This window comes from Felis catus, chromosome D3 (assembly GCF_018350175.1).
Source record: "Felis catus isolate Fca126 chromosome D3, F.catus_Fca126_mat1.0, whole genome shotgun sequence".
Taxonomy (NCBI): Eukaryota; Metazoa; Chordata; class Mammalia; order Carnivora; family Felidae; genus Felis; species Felis catus.
The window spans coordinates 71902070-71922777 of record NC_058379.1 but is presented as its reverse complement, the minus strand read 5'-3'; the positions used below and the strand labels follow the sequence as shown (position 1 = coordinate 71922777).

Here is a 20708-nt window from a genome sequence, read left to right as displayed (position 1 = left end):
GGCTCTTGGAGTCACTGTAGTATAGAAAATTTAATATGTCACCTTGTTTTACAAGATTTTACTGGCAGAGAAGAAAATTAAAACATTTAGCATCTTTCACTTCACCAAATTGCTTTCCTCCTCCAAAGTGTGGTGCCATTTGTAGCACTATTTCATTCATAAACATCCTTTTTATTGTCACAGGCCTAGCATGGGCGTGTTCAGCTCTGTATTCAATGTTTCCTTTCCAAAGCACTGAAATGCTTATTGGGGCAGCATTACCTTGTAATTGCATTCACATTTTCTGAGGGTATGCTAAGTTGTAAGAGTTCTGGTGGAGAAAGGATGGAATTATTTACATAGCTGTATAGGCAACATGAATAATGCTGATCACTGAAATATTTTCCAAGAGCCTTTCAAAAGGCCTTTTTTTAAAAAGAAACATTTGTACTGTAGATACTTACGTAAATCCAAGGGGAAAAAAGAAAGGATAGCTTAGTGTTGGAGGAAACGAATTTAAACTCTCTGGCAAAATAGGATGACCGCCTGCATTTCTGAACACAAGTAGACAACGAACATCAAAATGAGGGATGGCGCACCCAGCTGGCTCGGTCAGGACAGTGTGCAGCTTTTGATCTCAGGGTGAGATAGAGCCCTACACTGGGTGTAAAGATTACTTAAATAAGTAAATAAACTTCAAAAAATGAGGGATCATTTTCTAAGTCAGTGATAATCAAGATTCATATGAAAACACAGCTGTTAATCCAAGTCAGATCGTCCATGTGAATTTCCTCTAACCACGCAATATTTTGATATCCTTAATGACCGTTTACTTTCATTATATGTCAAATACCAACTGGGGTAACAGGCCAATTTCCAGTTCACATGCTTTCCCAGAAGGAGAAGGAAGAGTCCCCACATTTGCTAGACTACAGAAAGCTCTTCAAAGCCATGGCAAGCTGTACTTCAGACCACTGATACATGAGAATTAATGGGTGTTGCGTTTCAATATCATGAAAGAATGAAGTCAAAACCTGAATACTGCCCAAGTACTTTCTAGTGCAGTCATTATTTTATTAACCACAATTACTCAGGAAGATGTACTGATCCCACAGCATTGGTGCTAACAGTTTTAAAGGGGCACATATAACCTTGCATGTTTGCACTGGGCCTGTGTAGATAGGGAAAGATAAGCTCTGCCTGGGAAACAGGCCAGATAGTTGAGAATGCAGGACATATACATAGGTGTCCCCATAGAGGAGAAGAAGGCTTCTTCACAAGGCTTCTCTATTCCCATCTGTTGCAGCCTACTTAGGGAATTTTCAGTAACACCCCAGTTTTGTCGTTCATAAAGCTTCATTTGTCGAGTCCTTATGAAGTCCCAGGCCCACTACTGAGCATCACTTGGTCATCGTCACAGCAACCTTATTATGCTAGGCCCATTTTGTAGATACACAACTAACCTCAGAATATTTCCATAGGTGGCCAAGTTTGCAGAACTAGTGAAGCAGTAGAGACAGGATCCAAAGTCTTGGCTGGCTGTCTCCAAAGCCCAATGCTCCTAACCACCAGGCTACGCCATAAAACTAACCAGGTTCTAAAGAGTCTGTTCACCCAGGGAAATTAAGATATAGTACGATCTGCATCTTCACAAAGTCACTGACCAGTAAAGGAATTGGGGCATATATGTATATTATAAATATATGGTATGGCATGTTCCATTCTATGACAAGAAGCAACCCAGGTCACTGTGAGCTCACAGAAGATGGGCCTCTCCTAGTCTAAGGGGCTAGTTAGAGATTCCTAAAGATAGGCTGCATGAACTGAGTCTTGTAAAAAAGAAAACAAAACAAAACAAAACAAAACAAGAGTTAGCACATTGGATGAGAAAGACATACAGAATAAAGTGTGCAAAGCCATAAGCACCAGAATATGCACATTGAAAAAGCTGCTATAAAAACTGAAGAAAAGAGTGTGGATGGGGTTTTACCTGGAACTAGAGAAGCAAGCAGGGGCCAGAATCTAAAGGGTCTTTAGGACACTAGAGAGAATTCCCATTCTTCTATGGTGTGTGGATATGACCAAATACCATTTTGACAGTACATATAAAAGCTTAGGAAATACTGTTTTCTAAGGGTGACCTCAATCCCAAGTCATGGAGTGACACCTACTAGAACACAGGAAAAACACATATCGGGAAAATCTTAGGACACAGGTGAGATGCATTCTCCCAAGTTGCTCTACATAAGTTCTCTCTGTTTCTCTCTTTTTTTTCTTTTTAAGTGAGGCAAACATTGGTGTCTGTTTCTTAATGGTGTCATCACCACGCATAATAGAGTAAGCAGTAGATTTCAGTGATATTTAAAAGTTAAGAAGAAACCAGCTCTATTTGTTCAATGGCAGTAAAGCAAACAATGACCTGTGAGGTTTTAAGTCCAGGCTAACAAAAGGAATCTACTAGTATCTATTAACATGCAGGTACCCTTTGACTTAGCAATTGTATTGCTAAAAGTGGGTCTTAAGAGACTTGCAAAATATATGCACAAAAGAGTATCCTCTGGATACATTATTAACAAAACTAAAAAAATCAGAAATATACCAACATCAATATATGGATGGAAACTATAAAATATTATGAGGAATTTAAAAATGTGACTCCTCTATTAGAGTAAATACAGAAAAAATGTTAAACTGTATCTCTATACCAAAAACAAAAACAAGTTACAGAATATTTACAGGATAATCAGATAATCTCATTTATGTTAAAAACAGACAATAAAGAGATTAAGGCATACATCTGTTGTGATGAACACTGGGTGATCCATGGAAGAGTTAAATCACTATACCGGAAACTAACATAACACTGCATGTTAACTACATTGGAATTAAAAAGAAAAAAAGACAATAAAGATAGAAAGTAGATTCATGGTTGCCAGGGCAGGAGGGGAGGAATGAAGATGTTCCAGAGTTAGAAAGTGATGATGATTGCACAGCTTTATGAATATACTAATAATGTGTGCATCATCTGCTCTCAAAGGTAAAATGTTATGGTTTGTGAACTATTCCATAAATAAAAACAAACAGACCCCAGATAGACGCAACGTGCATGTGTTGTGGGGGTTGTGGAGTACTTAAAGGAGACATTTACTTTATCTACAACTACATCCTCCCAACTTAGGTATGCACCTCCAGGGCTGAGACTCAACTAGAAATAACCTGAGAGAAATAGCCACAGTGTTAGCTCATGAAGTGCCCAATGCCTTATGGGATGGACCCAAAGGATGCCCTGGAAGCAATGCTTAGATCAAAGAAATACAGATTTTTTTAATGTCATGTTTCAGCCTTTGGAGATGAATTCTTCTTGTAAGAGGGGCCACAAAACTCCAGCCCAATAAAATCAACGAGCACTGAAACAGTGTTGAAACTATATATAGACTTTATTAATCTTTAACACACTTTCTTAAATAGACTCCTAGTTGCTGAAATGTTCCAAGTGAAATTTCAGCAAATGAAATCTCATGAGCAGCCCTTTTTTATTTTTAATTTTTTAATGTTTTTTTTAAATTTATTTTTGAGAGAGAGAGAGACAGAGAGAGAGAGAGAGAGAGAGAGAGAGAGAGAGAGAGAGAGACAGAGAGAATGAGCAGGGGAGGGGCAGAGAGAGAAGGAGACAGAATCCAATGCAGGCTCCAGGCTCTGAGCTGTCAGCACAAAGCCTGAGGGGGCAAGAACCCATAAGCCTTGAGATTATGACTTAAGTTGAAGTCAGAGGCTTAACAGACTGAGACACCCAGGTGCCCCATGAACAGCCCCTTTTTTAAAGGTGGTAGAGTTTCAGGGTTACAATGAAAATGACTTTTATTTTTTTGGTAAAATACTATTTTTAACAATGTGCATAATGGAACAACAAAAGTAGAGGGGTTATAAATCAAACAGTAGGTTTTATGACTATGGTGTTCATCAATAGATTCAAAACACAGAGGCTTAGATAGGAAGAGTCATCTAAATGGAAAGATGTGAGAGTGTGATGTGGAGAACAAAGGTAAAAGTAATATAGAAAAAAAGTTAAATTTCCTTCACAGACCATTGACAAGTACTGAGACAGGCAGATGACCTTCCTCAAGTAGCTTAGCTGCCTCAATGTAAATACTTTGCTAGAGACAAAAGGCAACCTTAGCTTGACATTAGCCAGACCTCCAAGATCCTGTAAAAATCCCTTTGGAAACTTCCTTTATCTCTACCCACCCCCACCCCCTCCTCCCAGCAAGATATATGCTAGCAATCATCCTCCAAATGTATGGCCCACTGATAAACATCTAAAGGGTCTCATGACTAAGGTTTTACTGGACAGTAGTAAATGACCTTATCCTAATAATATGTACCAAGGTCCTCAAGGTCCTAGAAACCCTGCTTACAAATCCCTTAGAAACTTAAGCTATCCCTAAGCCCCTCCCAACTTAAAAGTATATAATCAGCTACTCCTCACAACCCCAGTGCAGCTCCTTCTGCTTAGAGGTCCCATCCCAGTGATTTAAATAAAACCACCTTTTCTGCATCAAAGATGTTTCAAGAATTCTTTCTTGACCATTTGTTCCTGAACCCCAACACTTCACATTAAGTGTATACATATGTTGTCTCTATGGTCTCTATTTATGTCTAAATATCTCTGGATGGAGGTGCCTGGGTGGCTCAGCTGGTTAAGCTTCCCACTCTAGCTCAGGTCATGATTCCGAGGTTCATGGGTTCAAGCCCCACATCAGTCTCTGTGCTGACAGCTCAAAGCCTGGAGCCTGCTTCAGATTCTGTCTCTGTCTCTCTCTGCCCCTCCCCCACTCCCCACTCACGCTCTGTCCCTGTCCTTCAAAAATAAATAAACATTAAAAAATTACAAATAAATAAATAAATAAATAAATAAATAAATAAATAAGTAAATAAATCTGGATGACCTAGGTTAGAATATAGATAGAATATAAATCTCTATATATAGATAGAATATATAGATAGAATATAGAATCTATATATAGAATACAGATTAAACCTAACTGTTTAAAAATCATAATGGAGGGGTGCCTGTGTGGCTCAGCTGGTTGAGCGTCCAACTTCGGCTCAGGTCATGGTCTCAGGGTTTGCAAGTTTGAGCCTACATCGAGCTCTGTGCTGACAGCTCAGAGCCTGGAGCCTGCTTTGGATTCTGTGTCTCCCTTTCTCTTTGCCCCTCCCCTGTGCATGCTCTGTCTCTTTCTCTCTCAAAAATAAACATTAAAAAAAAAATTTAAAGAGCATAATGGAAAACATGTAGACAATACAATACAGATTCTCTCTCTCACACTCATATCCCTCACCAGCACTGATATTTACAAACTATTTACAGCAATTTTTGACCTCTGCTCACTAGAATCTGAATGAGTCATACTCCCTGGGGGGTTCACTGCCATAAAGAAATTAAAGTCCTTATTTTGGGTTCTTGAACCCTATTTCAAAGTGTAGAGGAGGTTTTCCTATGGTACCAACAATTCTCTGGAAAACAGCTGGGTGTTCTTGCAATTCAACTCAGTTCTGACATCTATCTACCAGGAGACAGATCTGATTCACAGGTTAAGGGTTCATTCCTACTGCCCCCCCCCCCACTCTCCACTTCAGTTATGTGCTTCTGACCTACAGGCTATAGTCTGCAGGTTCCAACCACCTCCTCCTCAGGTTAGATCAATTTACTAGACAGCTCACAGAACTCAGAGAAATATTTTACTTACTAGATCACGGGCTTATCATTAATGGATATAACTCAGGGACAGGCAGAAAGAAGAGCTACGAGGACAAGGTGTGGGGAAATGGCTGGGAGCTTCCGTGCCCTTCCCAGGTGTCATTTTCTCAGCAACTCTGCATGTTCACCAAATGGGAAATTCTGAGAACCTTCTCCTTTGGATTTTTATGGAGGATTCAATATATAGGCATGATTGATTAAATCACTGACCATTAGCTACTGATTTGACCTCCAGCCCCTCTTGTCTCCTAGAAGGTTTAGGGGGTGGGACTGAAAGTTCCAAGCCTCTAATCACAGGGTTCTTTCTCCTGCTAACCAGGTGCTAACCAGGTCCCATCCTTGAGTGGGGTCCTATTGTCAACCTCATTAACATAGCAAAAGACATTAATAGCTCTCAGGAGTAAGGACATTCCCAGGGTTTTAGGAGCTTAGTGCCAGAAACTGGATGAAGGCCACATATATATATATTTCTCATTATCAATCATGATATCACAGCCCCCACAGCTCTATATGGCCCAGTTAAAGCAGGTACATGCATACCTGAGTGGAATTTAGAGACGAGCTCTCGTTAAGAACTTGTAATGAATTGTGTGGACAAAAAGGCAGCTTCTCAAATGCTTTCAGAGGGTTTCCAACTTGCCTTCCCGGGGAAAACACTGAAATCTGGGGATAAGGCAATAGCTTTTGTCTTTTAATAGAAAGCCTCTAAACAAAGAACTTACCACTGTAGCACTGGGAGCGGCAGTTTTAAATATATTAATCCTATATTATATTACTTATTGTGTGTGTGTGTGTGTGTGTGTGTGTGCGTGTGTGTGCGTGTGTGCGTGTGTGTGCGTGTGTGTGTATGTGTGTGTGTGTGTGTGTGTGTGTGTGTGTGTGTGTGTGTGTATTTGCAGTTTACTGTGAAATGTGAAGACAGATTTGGGACTTAACCTGTTATTTATTTGCTATCAAAAATATCTGTCGTTGTTTTATTGTTGTTGTTTTAATTTTTTTAACGTTTATTTATTTTTGAGACAGAGAGATACAGAGCATGAACGGGGCAGGGTCACGGAGAGAGGGAGACAGAATCTGAAACAGGCTCCAGGATCTGATCTGTCAGCACAGAGCCTGACGCGGGACTCGAACTCAGGGACCTTGAGACCATGACCTGAACGAAGTTGGACGCTTAACGGACTGAGCCACCCAGGTGCCCCATTGTTGTTTTATGCTAACAGGATTCAAGGTCCAAAACAAGTTATTTGCTGCATCAAGAATGTGTAGTTCCTTCATGTATTCCAGTGGCTTCCTACTACCTAGGAATCAACTTTTCTGATTTATTCTATTTCTTACAGCTACCAGATAAATAGGCTTTTCAACAATTATGGGAGAAATCACCAATGTGTTAGAATGTGTATTACAGAATATATATAGATTATAAGTGTAAAATTAGACTATTAAAAAACAATAATTTCACAAGGGAGATAAGTAAGTGCTTTCACTAACGGTACTTTACATCCTAACAGGAAAAGTTTAAAATGATTTAGTGACCACGTACACTGAGATTTTCCATGATTTCTTTTAGCTATCATAGTTTCCAGAACATCGCTAAGTTTAAATGTTTCCTTACCTTGTAGAAAAACTTTGTATCTAATAGAAACATCTCAATTCAAAGGTCTTTATATAAATTACATTTAAATAATAAATTTTACCATGGACATAAAAAAATATAATAGGAACAAAAGCCAGTACCAGCGATAGGTTTATAAAAGTAAAAATGCTTTATTAAATTTATTACCGGTTATAATTTCATCAGAAATTTACAAGGATGCCACCTGAGCTATCTACTTACTCTGATTTAAGTCTTTGTTAGCCTGACATTTGTCAAAAAAAAAAAAATCAATCTTTTGTATTCCAAATGGGTCTTTTAGAATGCAAGAGTGTTTTCCCTTACTATCACTGAGTTATTTTAAATATCACTCCTTCATTTTTATTATAGTACCAGCAAATATCACACTGTAGGTAGCTTAAGGTCTGATTTTTTTTAAAGTGCTCTTAAGATAATGATTTTTAAAATGAATAATTAGCTCTTTCCATTGTCATATGAATTAGAATTCATAAGAAAGGAAATGAAAGGATGATTTTTAAAATTTATTTTGTTGATGTTTCTATTATAAAAAGCCCTGTCAAGTTCTCTGTTGTAATTTTTATAATGTAGAAGATGTCTTTCCACTGTGCATGTTTTTCAGGAATGTATTTCTATTTTAATTTTATTGCAGAGTTAATTGACTTAGTAAGGAGGTAACTAAAAACCTATTCTTTAACATGCAATTATTTGAGTTGAGGGTGTGGGAGTGTGCGGGTAAGGAGACATTGGGGCAACATTGGTGATTATCCCAGTTTTATTTAGCAATAAAATTAAAAGAAAATTATAAGATTAGCACACATACAATGATTACTTACAACACCACATTTCTTCCTTAGATATATATTTTTTCTCTCTCTCCTGTTTTAACCACAAAACAATAAAAACATTTAGCTATATATATATATATATATATATATATATATAAGCTATATATATATATATATATATATATATATATATATATATATATATAAAATAGAGACCATTAAGACCATAAAGAATTATGGAGTCTGAACAGTTTACTTTCCTACTTATTGTTTTAAAATAAACACTATTCCTATTGGTTAAAAAAAAAAACAAATAAACAAAACAAAACAAAAAACTCTTTGCTCTGTTACTGAACCTTCCCAAAATAGAATTTTGAGAGTATTCAAGGGCCTTGGGATACATTTCCCAAACTGCCTGACCAGATGAACTTGACCTTCCAGGCAAGATTCTTATATTTGTTCCTGCAGAGAAAAGGAATATGAGCATTTTTCTTGCTGGTTCCTTTATATGACATTTGAGTGACCTGAGGCAATATAGTTTATTCTCCCTTCTCTTAAGACAAGCTCCTTTTTCTGTTGCCTTTTAAGTAAAAACGTAAAGGTCAGATTATCATTTCACAAAATGCTCCATTCTGCTGAGACCATTCTAGCTTCTCTCACCATAATATGTGTTCACTAATTATTTCATAACTCATTTAAATGGGAGGCATTCTGGAAGGGAATTCACCGCAACAACTCCTCAAGTAACTAATTATTTTTTTTTTAAACACAGGGGAATTTTAATTATAATGCCTGTGTTATTTAAAAGCAGTGTGTGACAATTTGCATCTTGAAACATCTATTGTAATAGGGAAGAAAAAAAATATATGCTCCTGAATGAAATAACAATTCAAGTACAGGCAATTTAGTTGCCCTTTTATTTCCTTGATTTTCAAGAAACGGAAAAAAAAAAAAAAAGCAAACTGAGCCTGAATTATAAAACCGCTTACAAAGATGAAAAGATAACAAAAATCTTGCCCCTAGAAAGAATATATACAAGCTTATTTTTAAAGTTACATGTTCTATCTCAGGAGAGATTTATCATGTGTCATCATTTAATGTATAGCTATGGTAGAAAAATCTCTCATTTTAGAAGAAAACATCCAAATCACAGTGTTTTCCCACAGGGAGTTGATATTTTTAAGAGATTAAATGGATAAATAAAACCTATTATTATTATGTTATTATTATTACGACAATGACTACTACTTTCCCTCAGTTTATATTTTGGAGAGTTTTATTGGTTAACAATAAATGACTAGGTGGGTAACTAGTCACAACTTCCTTACATCTAGTCCTTAGATTGAGAAGCAAAGTGATAAGGGACTAGGTATGCACTAGAGAATCTGGTTCCAGACTCTGACTGTAGAAAGTCACTACCTTTTTTTTTTTAAACCCATTTTGTTTTGTATCAGTTTGCATATCTGTTATCTCAGAGCCTTTTTGAGCTTTATGAGGTAATGGGCATTATGCCTATGAATACATGTGCAAAGAGCAAAGTATTATAAAAAATAGGTCAGTGGTTTTAATAGTCAAGATGTAAGTACTTAAAAATTAACAAAGGAAGAATCTACCTGGATGCAAATGCTCTATAATGTATCTTGCTGTTAGTGTCCCTTCAGCTGAGGAGAAGGGGCTGATCCCACTGCATCCCCAAGAGTGTTTACAAGCAGAGGTGACATGTAGGTTCCAACTGTGATCCTCCTAGCCCTGCAAGAGAAGTGGGTGGGCAAGGGGCTTCTTGGTTGGGGGGTGTTTGGGGTGCCGAGGTGTGGTGGTGGTGTCAGGGAAAATAAACAAGATGGTACTTTCATGATTACTCAGAGAAGCTCTGCAGTGATAACGTTTTCTTACACATTGGCATAGACTTCACCCGACAATGGCTGCACCCTGCACCCCCCCACCTCCACCCCCCCAGAGGGGAGAGGGTTATGTTAAACTCTCAGTCTAGGCCAACTAACTCCTATGAACTCAGCTTCAGTGAATCTTTTTTCAGTTGGAAGGACATGATAGAGGCTCCGTGGAGTAGATTGGCCACCATCTTTTTTCTATAATGGTAACAGCAGTTGCATGATCTAGAACTCCTGGTCTGACCAGCACAAATTATATTGGCTTCATTGACAGAATACTAGATCAAGTTGTGAAAAATGAATCTTGTAGTCAAACAGATTTTGGCACAGCTTGCCAACAAACTGCATAGATTCAACTTTTTTTGAAAACTCAATTCAGGCTTGCCAATTTGTGCTTGTAGATTGCAAAAGCAGATATCTGATCCAAGATGACAATATTTATAGCTCAGGATTTGTAGCCTATATTTCTTCCTCCCCAAACCTCTCCAAAAAAATGTTTTATATCATCACAGGAGAAAACTCAAAGTTGTCATTTCCTAATAATAATAATTGTAATAACATAATAATATCCATCTTTACACAAGAATCTACTCTGCACTAGGCCTTTACATGCTAAATGTTATTGAAAAGCCACCACAGCCTTAGGAGGTAGGTTGTTATTATGTTGATTTTACAGAAGACAATCCAGAGTCTCGGATAGCTGGCAATATCTGGAGTAGGGAAGATGTGCTTGGCCTAATGCAAGCTCATATTGATGTTATGGGTTTCAGAAGGAATGAGGAATTGGCATGTGCCTTTTATTTTCAAAGCAGCAAATGGTATTCCAGTACAGTCTACCTTCTAATTCCATAGTCCTCAATAGTTTAGGAATTTATAGACAAGTAAGATATAAATCAGATTATCCCATTCTGTCCATCAAGGAGGTAAGCTTAATCTCATCAAGAAAAAAAAAAAAGTGGAGGAGGAGAAGGAAAACAAAGGTGACAATGATGGTGTAGGGCCCAAGGGCAGGCTGCTCCATGATGGACCATTATGGCTCAAGAGAAACTTCTGACCCTCCCTTAACTGTATAGAAGAATCTAAATTGGAAGTCCTTCCCAGAACAAGGATTATTAGCAGAAACAAATTTTATCTGAAAAATTTTGCCATTCGTATGGGAGGCCAAACCTCTAGTTACCAAACATCTGTTCTTCTTATTGCCCTGTGAAGTGCATTCTTTTCCTCTGAAATCCCAGACTCTTACCCCCTTCTCTTTAGTTCAGAATGACATATATGACTCATTTTGTCTGTCTTTGGAATCTCCATGTCTGTGTGGATTCCCTGTATGCACTCAATTAAATTCTATTTTCTCCTGGTAATCCGTCTTACATTAATATGATTCTTCAGCCAGCTGGATGGACCTGTGAAGAAGACAGGAATTCTTGCTCCCTGACAATGGAAACCTCTCTCTATATGGCATAAAGCTCCCTGTCTTCACTGGCAAAACAAAGGCTTAATGAATAATTACTAAACATGCCTGACACTGTGACAGGTATAGAGTGGTAAGCGAAGCTCTGCAGATGAAGTTGGGCTCTGCTTCTCTCTTTACAAGTCTCAATCTAAGGGCTCCTGGGTGGCTAAGTCTTTTAAGCATTCGACTTCAGCTCAGGTCATGATCTCATGTTTTGTGGGTTCCAGCCTCATGTCAGGCTCTGCACTGCCAGAGCCTGGGATTCTCTCTCTCTTCCTTTCTCTCTGCCCCTCCCACATTCATTCTCTCTCTCTCTCTCTCTCTCTCTCTCTCTCTCTCTCTCTCGTAAATAAACTTAAAAAAAAAAAGTCTCAATCTAGAAGTCCGAACAGGAGTATCCATGACAGAGAAGAACTGCACCATTTTAGACTAGAGCTAACTGAGTATAAACAAAATTCCTAAGTTTCACCAGGACTGGCCAAGTTACTTTCAAATAGAGCAATAGCCCTTCCTAATAGAACTCACAATTACAGGATATGCCAATGGTCAGTAGCTTGTTACAAAGAGATTTTTTAAAAAGTGTTTTAATGTTCATTTATTTTTGAGAGAGCGAGGGAGACAGACGGAGGATGAGTGGGGAGGGGCAGAGAGAGGGAGACCCAGAATCTGAAGCAAGTTCCAGGCTCTGAGCTGTTAGCACAGAGCTGGTCGTGGGGCTTGAACTCACAAATCACGAGATCATGACCTGAGCCAAAGTCAGATGCTTAACCAACTGAGCCACCCAGGCACCCAATACACTGAGACTTCTAATAAAATGTTGGATGGGACGGTAGCCCTTGGTTTATCTTTCCAACTCCCCTCCCCTCTTCAGCTAAGTGTGCACTTAGGTTTAAGAGGTTGAAGAGTATGTGAGAAGTTCCTAGAAAATAGGATGAATGGTATGTGGCAAGACCATTGCATAAAATGTGCTGATTGGTTAAAGACAGATTTCATTTGCCACATTTCTTTTTACCAAAAAGTACTTTGAGAAAGCAAAAATGGAAGAGGGACAGTATTATTTTAAATGGACTCTACACCACACCTGAGAGTGCAAAACAGGTTTTTTGTTCCTTTCTTTCTTTTTCCTTTTTTTTTTTTAACTGAAGCAAAGCTGACTCTTACCTTTTAGTGGTGACTGGTTTATTGACTGCTAATGCTTTAAAAATGAGATTAAATCAGGCCCATGGTCTTTATTACAAGGAAGATATATGCCCCTCGTGCATTCCAGTGGTTTGGCAATCTTAACCTCGACAGACATAACATTGATGTATGCTGTGTTGCCCAACAGCATGGTAAGTGTTTAAAATGCTGTGAACAGCCTTATTGCCTTGAAATGATACAATCTAATATTAGATTGTAACTCAGTGACTGAATCTGCCAGCTCAACCTTCTACAGAATACCAAAGTTGAAGCCACTTTATTTTAATATCTCATAGGGAAGGAATCATTCTTCATTTCCCCATTGAAACACAGCACGTAAAAGTGAATCTAGATCGCAGGAAAGCTGAAACCACAACAAATCAGGCCATTTTCATTAACAGCACATATGCACCTGCCTTCTGGAATAGGGTGTTGAAACACCAGCCTAGCTCATTCAAATTGGCAGAACTACCTTAGCACCGTGGGCAATTGACGGGTGGGATCTGAGTGTCCAGAAATTCTTAAGCTAGAGAAAATCAAACCATACCCTCTCCACTTTGTTTGAACATTCTGGGAAAGCAGTTTTTACCTTAATCCTCAGCACTTCTTCCACTTGTTCCTTTTGATCAATCATAATTAACATAGACTTTCAATCCTCTCTACACTTCATGCTCATCAATCAAATTTCAGACACCCATCAGTCAAAGGAGCCAGAGGGTTGAGAGCCTTGGTTTGCATGATCGGAATGCCACCTCACGTGTTTCCTGAGTTAAGGGGACTTTCTGAAACCATGCTTCAGTCTGTCAGTGTTAAAGCAGGTGGGTTCTCAGGACACAGTACTTTCGAATGCTAAAACCAGGTCAGTCCTGGTTAAAGCAGGATGGTTGACCACTTTATCTCTAGGTGAGGCCGGGGCTCACCAGGACATCTTTGCTCAGGCACAATCTGGTTTGTGATACTCTTTTGTGGCATGACATTGGATTTAAACAGATTGCATATCAATAAAATCTAACTTTTATATCATCACCTGACCAGAACATCTCGTGGAGATTTTAACTTCCTCACTGCCTCAGTAGAAGTCCTGCCCAACTGTCCTAGTAAATGTTATTGCTGAAAATGAATCTTCATTCTCATCAGTATTTTGGATTTAGACTGAATGGGACCTGGGAAAAGAAGCCCATACCAAATGGCTAAATGATGGCCTACTAGCTTAATTTTATACTGAGACCTAAAAATTAAGTTTGAAAGTAGCCCTTCCAACCTGTTTACCCATTTGAAAGCCTAAACTTATTTCATGTTGGGTCCATGTGCCTTGTACTGTACCTCATGTCAAAATTAAAAGAAAAAAAAAATCAAAGCCTAATTTGTAGCCAAGTCATCATAGAAACAAGTAAAATTTTTATTCTTCCCCTTGCATGTCCAACATTTCAGAGGCCAGAAATTAATAATGATTATTAGCTGCCCTCTAACTAAATTAAGTGGATCAGAGAGAACGATGTCCATGGATTCCAGAACATCTAATACTGTTTTTTTCAGGGTCTCTACCACCTGAAAATATTCAGATGGAAAGGAAAAACTATTCATCTTATTACTTAATTATTGAGTCAACATATTACCAAGCATATTTGGAAGCACAACTGCAATTGCAAACTTTTATTTCTCATTTGAAAGCTATATGTTGTGATCAAGCCATTATAATCAAAATAAAATCCATGACTCTGAAGGCAAAAGAAAAAAATAGCTCTGCAAAATTTCAGCATTAGTGATTCTGTAAAATGGAATTAATCAGGAAATCGTTTTTTCTAGTATTTTTCTACCAATGAAGAGTCCTCCCCCAGACGCAAGCAGTAGATCAATTTGAGGCAGTCTTTGTAAAAATCTCACAATGCTATGTTCGTCCCTGAGATCCTACTACTGTTTTCCAAGCAATTAAGGAGAAAAGTCAGTGAAAACTATGAGGGGGTACACATACAGCTTTTTTTCCGTTGCTCCTTTATCTTAAAAATGGATACTGTTTCTGTGGAGATGATTTTCTTATTCTCAAAAAAGGAATAAGAAGGATGGAGAAAGAAAAGGAGAAAAAGGAAGACTCCATCCACTTACCCGCTACTGCAACTTTTGCCGTCCGGCTAATAATTGACCCAGAATCTCCCAAAGATGCCTCGCATTGGTAAAGTCCCTCATCTGGCTTATGGTGCCTGGAGTGGAGTATGTTTTGTATCAACAGAGAGCCGTTTGGAAGTTGCTGCTTCCTTTCGTCCATTCCCAAGGCCAGGTGGACGCCATCTTTCTTCCACTTGATAACCGGGACGCCTCGGTCAGACTCAGCAGAGCAGTTCAGGAGGACATTTCCTCCCCGCATCGTGACAGCATCGGAAGGCTCTGACAGGAAGCGCAGGGATGTGAAAGCCTTAATCTGGAAACCTGTGCCAAGGAAACACAGGGAAGTAAATATGTTCACTGATTCAAAGAAATCACAGGCTCCAATCCCCTGCTTTTTCTTTATAAAACTTTTTCAAAAATGCTGGGGTCTTTGGAAAGCATCCAAGAATAAATGATATTGTGTTAAAGAAGCAAAAAAAAAAAAAAAAAAAAAAAAAAAGAAGTGTCCAATTGGGCTAACCAAATTAAGGAAACAATTGACCCAAAAAGTAATAATTGAGAAATTAAAAAATCATACAAATCTAGGCATGGCCATCATCACTTATAGTATAAGTCAATCTTTAAAAATTGAGAGAGAAAAAACTAATATTTTCCAAATAAAACTAGATATATTTTTTAAACTTTTATTTGTGTGTGTGCGTGTGTGAGAGAGAGAGAGAGAGAGCGAGCGAGCATGAGCAGGGGAGGGGTAGAGAGAGATGGAGAGAGGGAACCCCAGAAAGGCTCTGCATTCTCTGTGTAGAGCCTGATGTGGGGCTTGCTGGAACTCATGAACCACGAGATCATGACCTGAGTTGAAGTCAGATGTTTAATAGACTGAGCCACCCAGGGACCCCAATAAAACTACATATTTTATTTTGAAAACAGTTACTTTTTAAAAAGTTTTTTTTTTTTAATTACAGACAGAAACACACAGAGAGGGTGAGTGGGGGAGGGGCGGAAAGAGAGGGAGATACAGAATCCAAAGCAGACTCCAGGCTCTGCACTGTCAGCACAGAACCTGATGTGGGGCTTGAACCCCAAACCACGAGATCATGACCTGAGCTGAAGTCAGACGCTTAACCATCTGAGCCACCCAGATGCCCCTAAAACTAGATATTTTAAAGTAACAGTAATTAGTAGTGGGGCAGTAGTCACAGTGCCCCTAAGATTTGGGAGACTTATTCTATCTTGGCATTTTGATTATAGTATCCATTAATTAAAAAAAAAATCTACTCAGACATGTTGTTTCATCATCAACAACAACAACAACAAAAATCAACTCTGAACAGTGTGGGGGAGTTATTTAGAACAAAGCTCAGGTGAATTTTAAAATAGGTAAGAAATCCCACTTGCAGAAGCAAGTCAATAATGCTACTACCTAAAATCACAAATCCCTGAAGTGTCTTCATTTCCATCCAAATGTTGCTCCTGAGCCAGGAAATCTAAGTGAATATTATATTTGGTCTCTGTTTTTTCTATAAACATAAATGAACATAAGAAATCAACAGGAGGAAGAGAAAGTCATTTAAGGATCCTGAGGGGGTGAAACCGGTATAATTAGTTAAAGTATATTATATTCAGAGCTACCAGCACTGCATTTAGCAGAGTGCTTGACTGTTGAGTCACAGACTATACCAACGTCTTTAGGAGGTCAACGGGTGCACCTTTTCTCAAACAGGTGTGCACCTAAAGCATTCGAGTCAAATTACTTTTAATTTCATTTTTAACCATCTCTGGGGGTAGGGATTCTATAATGCCTCTTGGTATCTTGTTTTTAACATTTAATCATTCTTCAAGTATAACTGAATTTTCTAGCTTCTATTTAATATTTTTTTCTTGAATTGCTTTGTGTGAACAAAGGGAGGAGATGGACATTTCTTTGTAAGAACCCTTTATTCTTTTGAAGCAGCATTTAATTTCTTTACAAATGCCCCCTAAATTATGTTTTAGCCTTCATGTGTTTTAGGATAACGACCCCAATTTCATTAGCTTCCTTAATTTTCCGTAGTGGAAACCTTTGTTTGTTTGTTTTTTGTTTTTACTTTGTGTAAACTTTCTAGCTTTCTATCATTTAAAAGTCAGGCATCTAAATTGCTTATCATCAACATTCTCATAAAGGATTGATCCAGACTAGCTCTAATGGATAGAATTTTTCTCAACTTTGTATACACCCTGCTTTCCAGTAAAGATAAAAGCTGGATAGCTTCTCACTGTTTCTCTGTAATGTTACCTGTCATACCCAATTTTTCTAAGCCTTCTATTTGAAGTCTGTTACTTTTGCAACTCTGTTGAACTTTGCCCAGTGAACTGTATCATTCATTGTCATACACTCATTTCATCCAATGAGACCACTCACCCAAAGAAAGCAGCCAGAACTTTGCTCAAATTAATATATATTATAAAATAGCAGTGAGAATTTAAGTCTACCATAAGTGATATTGGTAAAAATCTCAAAAGATGCAGCTGGGCCCTCTCACTGCCCAGTAAGCTCCCTCCTACCCCTGGATCATTTTAGTGTAGCCAACTTAATTATTACTTCTCATTCTTACATTAAATTGGGAGTCTGGATATTTAGCTCTTGTTCCTGGCTTTATGACTTAAAGATCAATGACTCAAGTCTTTCAAGTCCTCAGAACCTCAGGTCCTCCATCTGTAAAGTGAGGGCACTGACCCAAACAATGTCTAAGTTCAACATTTAGTTTGGATACTTTTAGAATTAGTGTGGGTTGAAGGCATCCATCAAGTGGATCCTGCTCTAAGCTTACTGAGATATAGACTGATTTTGCTATAAGTGTCTCCCCCACTTGTACATGATATCCTCCTTTACAAGAAAAGAAATACATGCCAATGAACACTTAGCTCAAGATACCAAGGATGGGAAAGCACAGAGAAGTTCCTATGTCCTTGAATGTCGAGATATGTCACTAGAGTAATACTGGCAATTTCCATACAAGTGGCATTAATAAGGTAGAAATAAATTTAGAATTCAAGACCAGGCAACTATATGAAACAGCATTTATTGCTTTTTGGTTCTTCCTGCAGCCCATATTTTAAACAACAATCTCATGTTGAACACCTTATTTATGTCACAGAACACATAATACACTGAACGCAGCTGTTTATGACAGCATGTTAATGAGCATATGTGCCCATTATCACAAATAAATAATCCACTTAATCTGAAACAAGGAGTTTATGACAGTTTTCAGTGCTGTGAGTACATAATGTAGGAAAGTTAAATAAAGATTAACTTTTATTCAATACGATTACCCTTGCATTTTGCTGGCAGTTTGAGCTTCTGTGCTCCCGATACCAATTACATTTTGAATATATGGCTGTGGAATACAGGTACCTCACTGCTTTAAGTAACTTGCATTAGTTACTTAGTGTTTCGAAAAGATGTACGTGAGCCAATAGAATCTATGGAGGATTAATAGATATGTCTCCAGTGTGCCTCATTTCAAAGTTCCAAGTCTATGTTAGGCACAAGCTGCTTGCACTCCCTTGGGAGATATTTCACAAAGGCATAAGAAATGTCCCACTAACACAGTAAACTGACTTCAATTTAGGTTGTCCCCCTCCCTCTTCTCTTAGAATGCTAGTTGCCTTGGGAGGGATTTCACCTACCAGTACATCATATTTTAATATGAAATAATTTTTATCAACTACACTGATTTATGTTTGTACAGAGAAAGATAAATGATAAGGCTGAAGAAGACAAAGTAGAAATAGCCTTTGGAGCCTATAGTTCAAAAATTTGTGGCTAGCATCTGGGCAGGCATTTGATGGGGGTAGAACACCTGGGAAATGAGTAAAAGAAATAATGAGAAAGCAAAAGAAGAATGCTTTTCAAAAGTCAACATGAAACTACCTACTTTACAATTTTACAAAGGATTTTACACTGGGATGACTATTGTGGGGATTTCATCCAGGAGAAAGCCATTTGGAGAAGTTTTTGTTTGTTTTGTTTTGGTTTTATTTTTTAGATGCCAGTGATTATTCTGTTGAACCCCTCAAGAGTAGTATTTCTCAGTCTTGCTTCATAAAAGAGGTGGTCTTTTGGCCTGCTGTAAAATTACATAAATTAATTAAATATATTTTGAAGAAATACATTTGAAAATACCTGAATCCCATCCACTAACGAAATGAATGGCTGAGTCTGATAGCAGAGTTCATGATTAGAATGAGTGAGCCTCCCGGCATCTTCTCCCTCTACATATTGGCTTGTGAAGATCTCTAGATCTTTTCTGGGTAGGATTTAGGCACAGAGCCATAGATGCATTTAACAAATTGGTCTTTTCTTATCTGTGTTTATCCGAGAAAAAGTAATAAAGTGTCATATTGTTCTTGGATGTTATTCTTAATTTTCATCTTCTTCCGAGAGACCATAATTTATAAGCAGATAATAACACTGCAAAATCTTCAATGTTTTCCCCATGTAGAGAGGAGGCCTTACTCTTGAGGGTGACCCAAAGAAGAAATATTAACATCTATTTGCTTTGGTTTTGTCAGACATAAATTTGTACCAGAGATAACACTTCCAGGGATATTCTAATTTTATGTTAATTGAGTATCTAGTAACTAATGTATTTTAGAAACTCACCAAAATAATCAAACAAATAGTAAAAATCTTTCCATGAGCTTAAGTCCCTTTGTGCATGACCTCCTCATATCCTTGTCAATTTCAAAGACCAGTCAGTCACAGAGGCAAACAACTTAGAATGGGGTTTTTGAGGTATGACACTGTATCTACAATATCAAACATTATTAAGTGTGAAAACTAATTCTTCATAGAGTCAGATATTCCTTCCAAGTTCAAAATGTAAAAGCTTCTAGTGAAGCAATAATTGCTAAAAAAAAAAAAAAAAAAAGAAGAAAAAGAAAATTATGAAAAGTAGCATAAAAGTAAAAAGCAGCTCCTGAAAATATTTTAAGATTAGAAAATGTCATACAAGTCCCCACAGAACTTGCTATGCATAATTTTATCTCTTTCAAAGCACAAAAACTTTCACTTTGGGATGCTTGGAGATTCAGATGATCCCCAAATTCTTGTAATCAACCCAGAAAACTCTGCCATCGTTATCTCTTCTTAGAAATATGTGCTACTGCATCTGCTTCTCTTGTGTTAAGAAAAGGAGATAGAGCCCCACTGAAGAAAGTAAAATTATTCTATGAATGATGGAATACTTTTTAAGTCATCAAACACCAATTAATTACAAGTGCATTGTAACTCTGGACTTCAGTCCAAAAAAAAGTTTATAATGCTTGTGAGCCTTTGGGATGGAAAGGGGGATTTAAGAAGCAAAGCAAAGCAAAGCAAAGCAAAGCAAAGCAAAGCAAAGCAAAGCAAAGCAAAGCAAAGCAAAGCAAAGCAAAGCAATGCAAAGAAAAACAAAAAAACGCGAATGAAAAGAACCCCTAACTATATGTGAACTTTACTGGGTTTAGGATATCAGAATATAAATTCTGAAACAGTGGTTCTCAAACCATGGTTCCCAGACTAGCAACAGCCACACTGGGAACTTGTTAGAAATGCACAATCTCAGACCCGGCCCCAGACCTACCCAAGCAGCAACTTTGGGGGATAGAATCCCACAGGATTTAATTAGCCTTCCAGGGGATTTGCACATTCACCAAATCTTGACAGTCACTTCTCCAAAACATCTGGTGGCCTGGACTAGTGCACAGAGGTCCTTGTGTTCTTTGGAGTGTCCTTGTTATAATTTTCTGTATTTTGGAAATGTGCGTAATTTGGGTCAATTATTTTTTCTAAGCAGGGATATAAAGTTATGGGATGATTCAGGAAGGCACATAACTGAACAGATTATCAACACATATTTCATTAATATTTGCAGCATATTTCTCTTTGAAAGGTCAAAAATAGAGAAAGGGCTAAGAAAGAGGGCTG

The 20708-nt window shown here is 37.9% G+C and overlaps 1 protein-coding gene across 4 annotated transcripts in view; it reads right to left on the bottom strand.

The window, feature by feature from the left end:
- The window catches only part of DCC (DCC netrin 1 receptor), a 1150608-nt gene that overhangs the window by 734270 nt on the left and 395630 nt on the right, over positions 1-20708 (bottom strand). For all 4 annotated transcript variants that reach the window (XM_045042312.1, XM_045042313.1, XM_019815281.3 and 1 more), the window contains exon 2: positions 14759-15079. In XM_045042312.1, coding sequence (XP_044898247.1) covers positions 14759-15079 — 321 coding nt within the window. The remainder of the gene's footprint in view (positions 1-14758; positions 15080-20708) is intronic.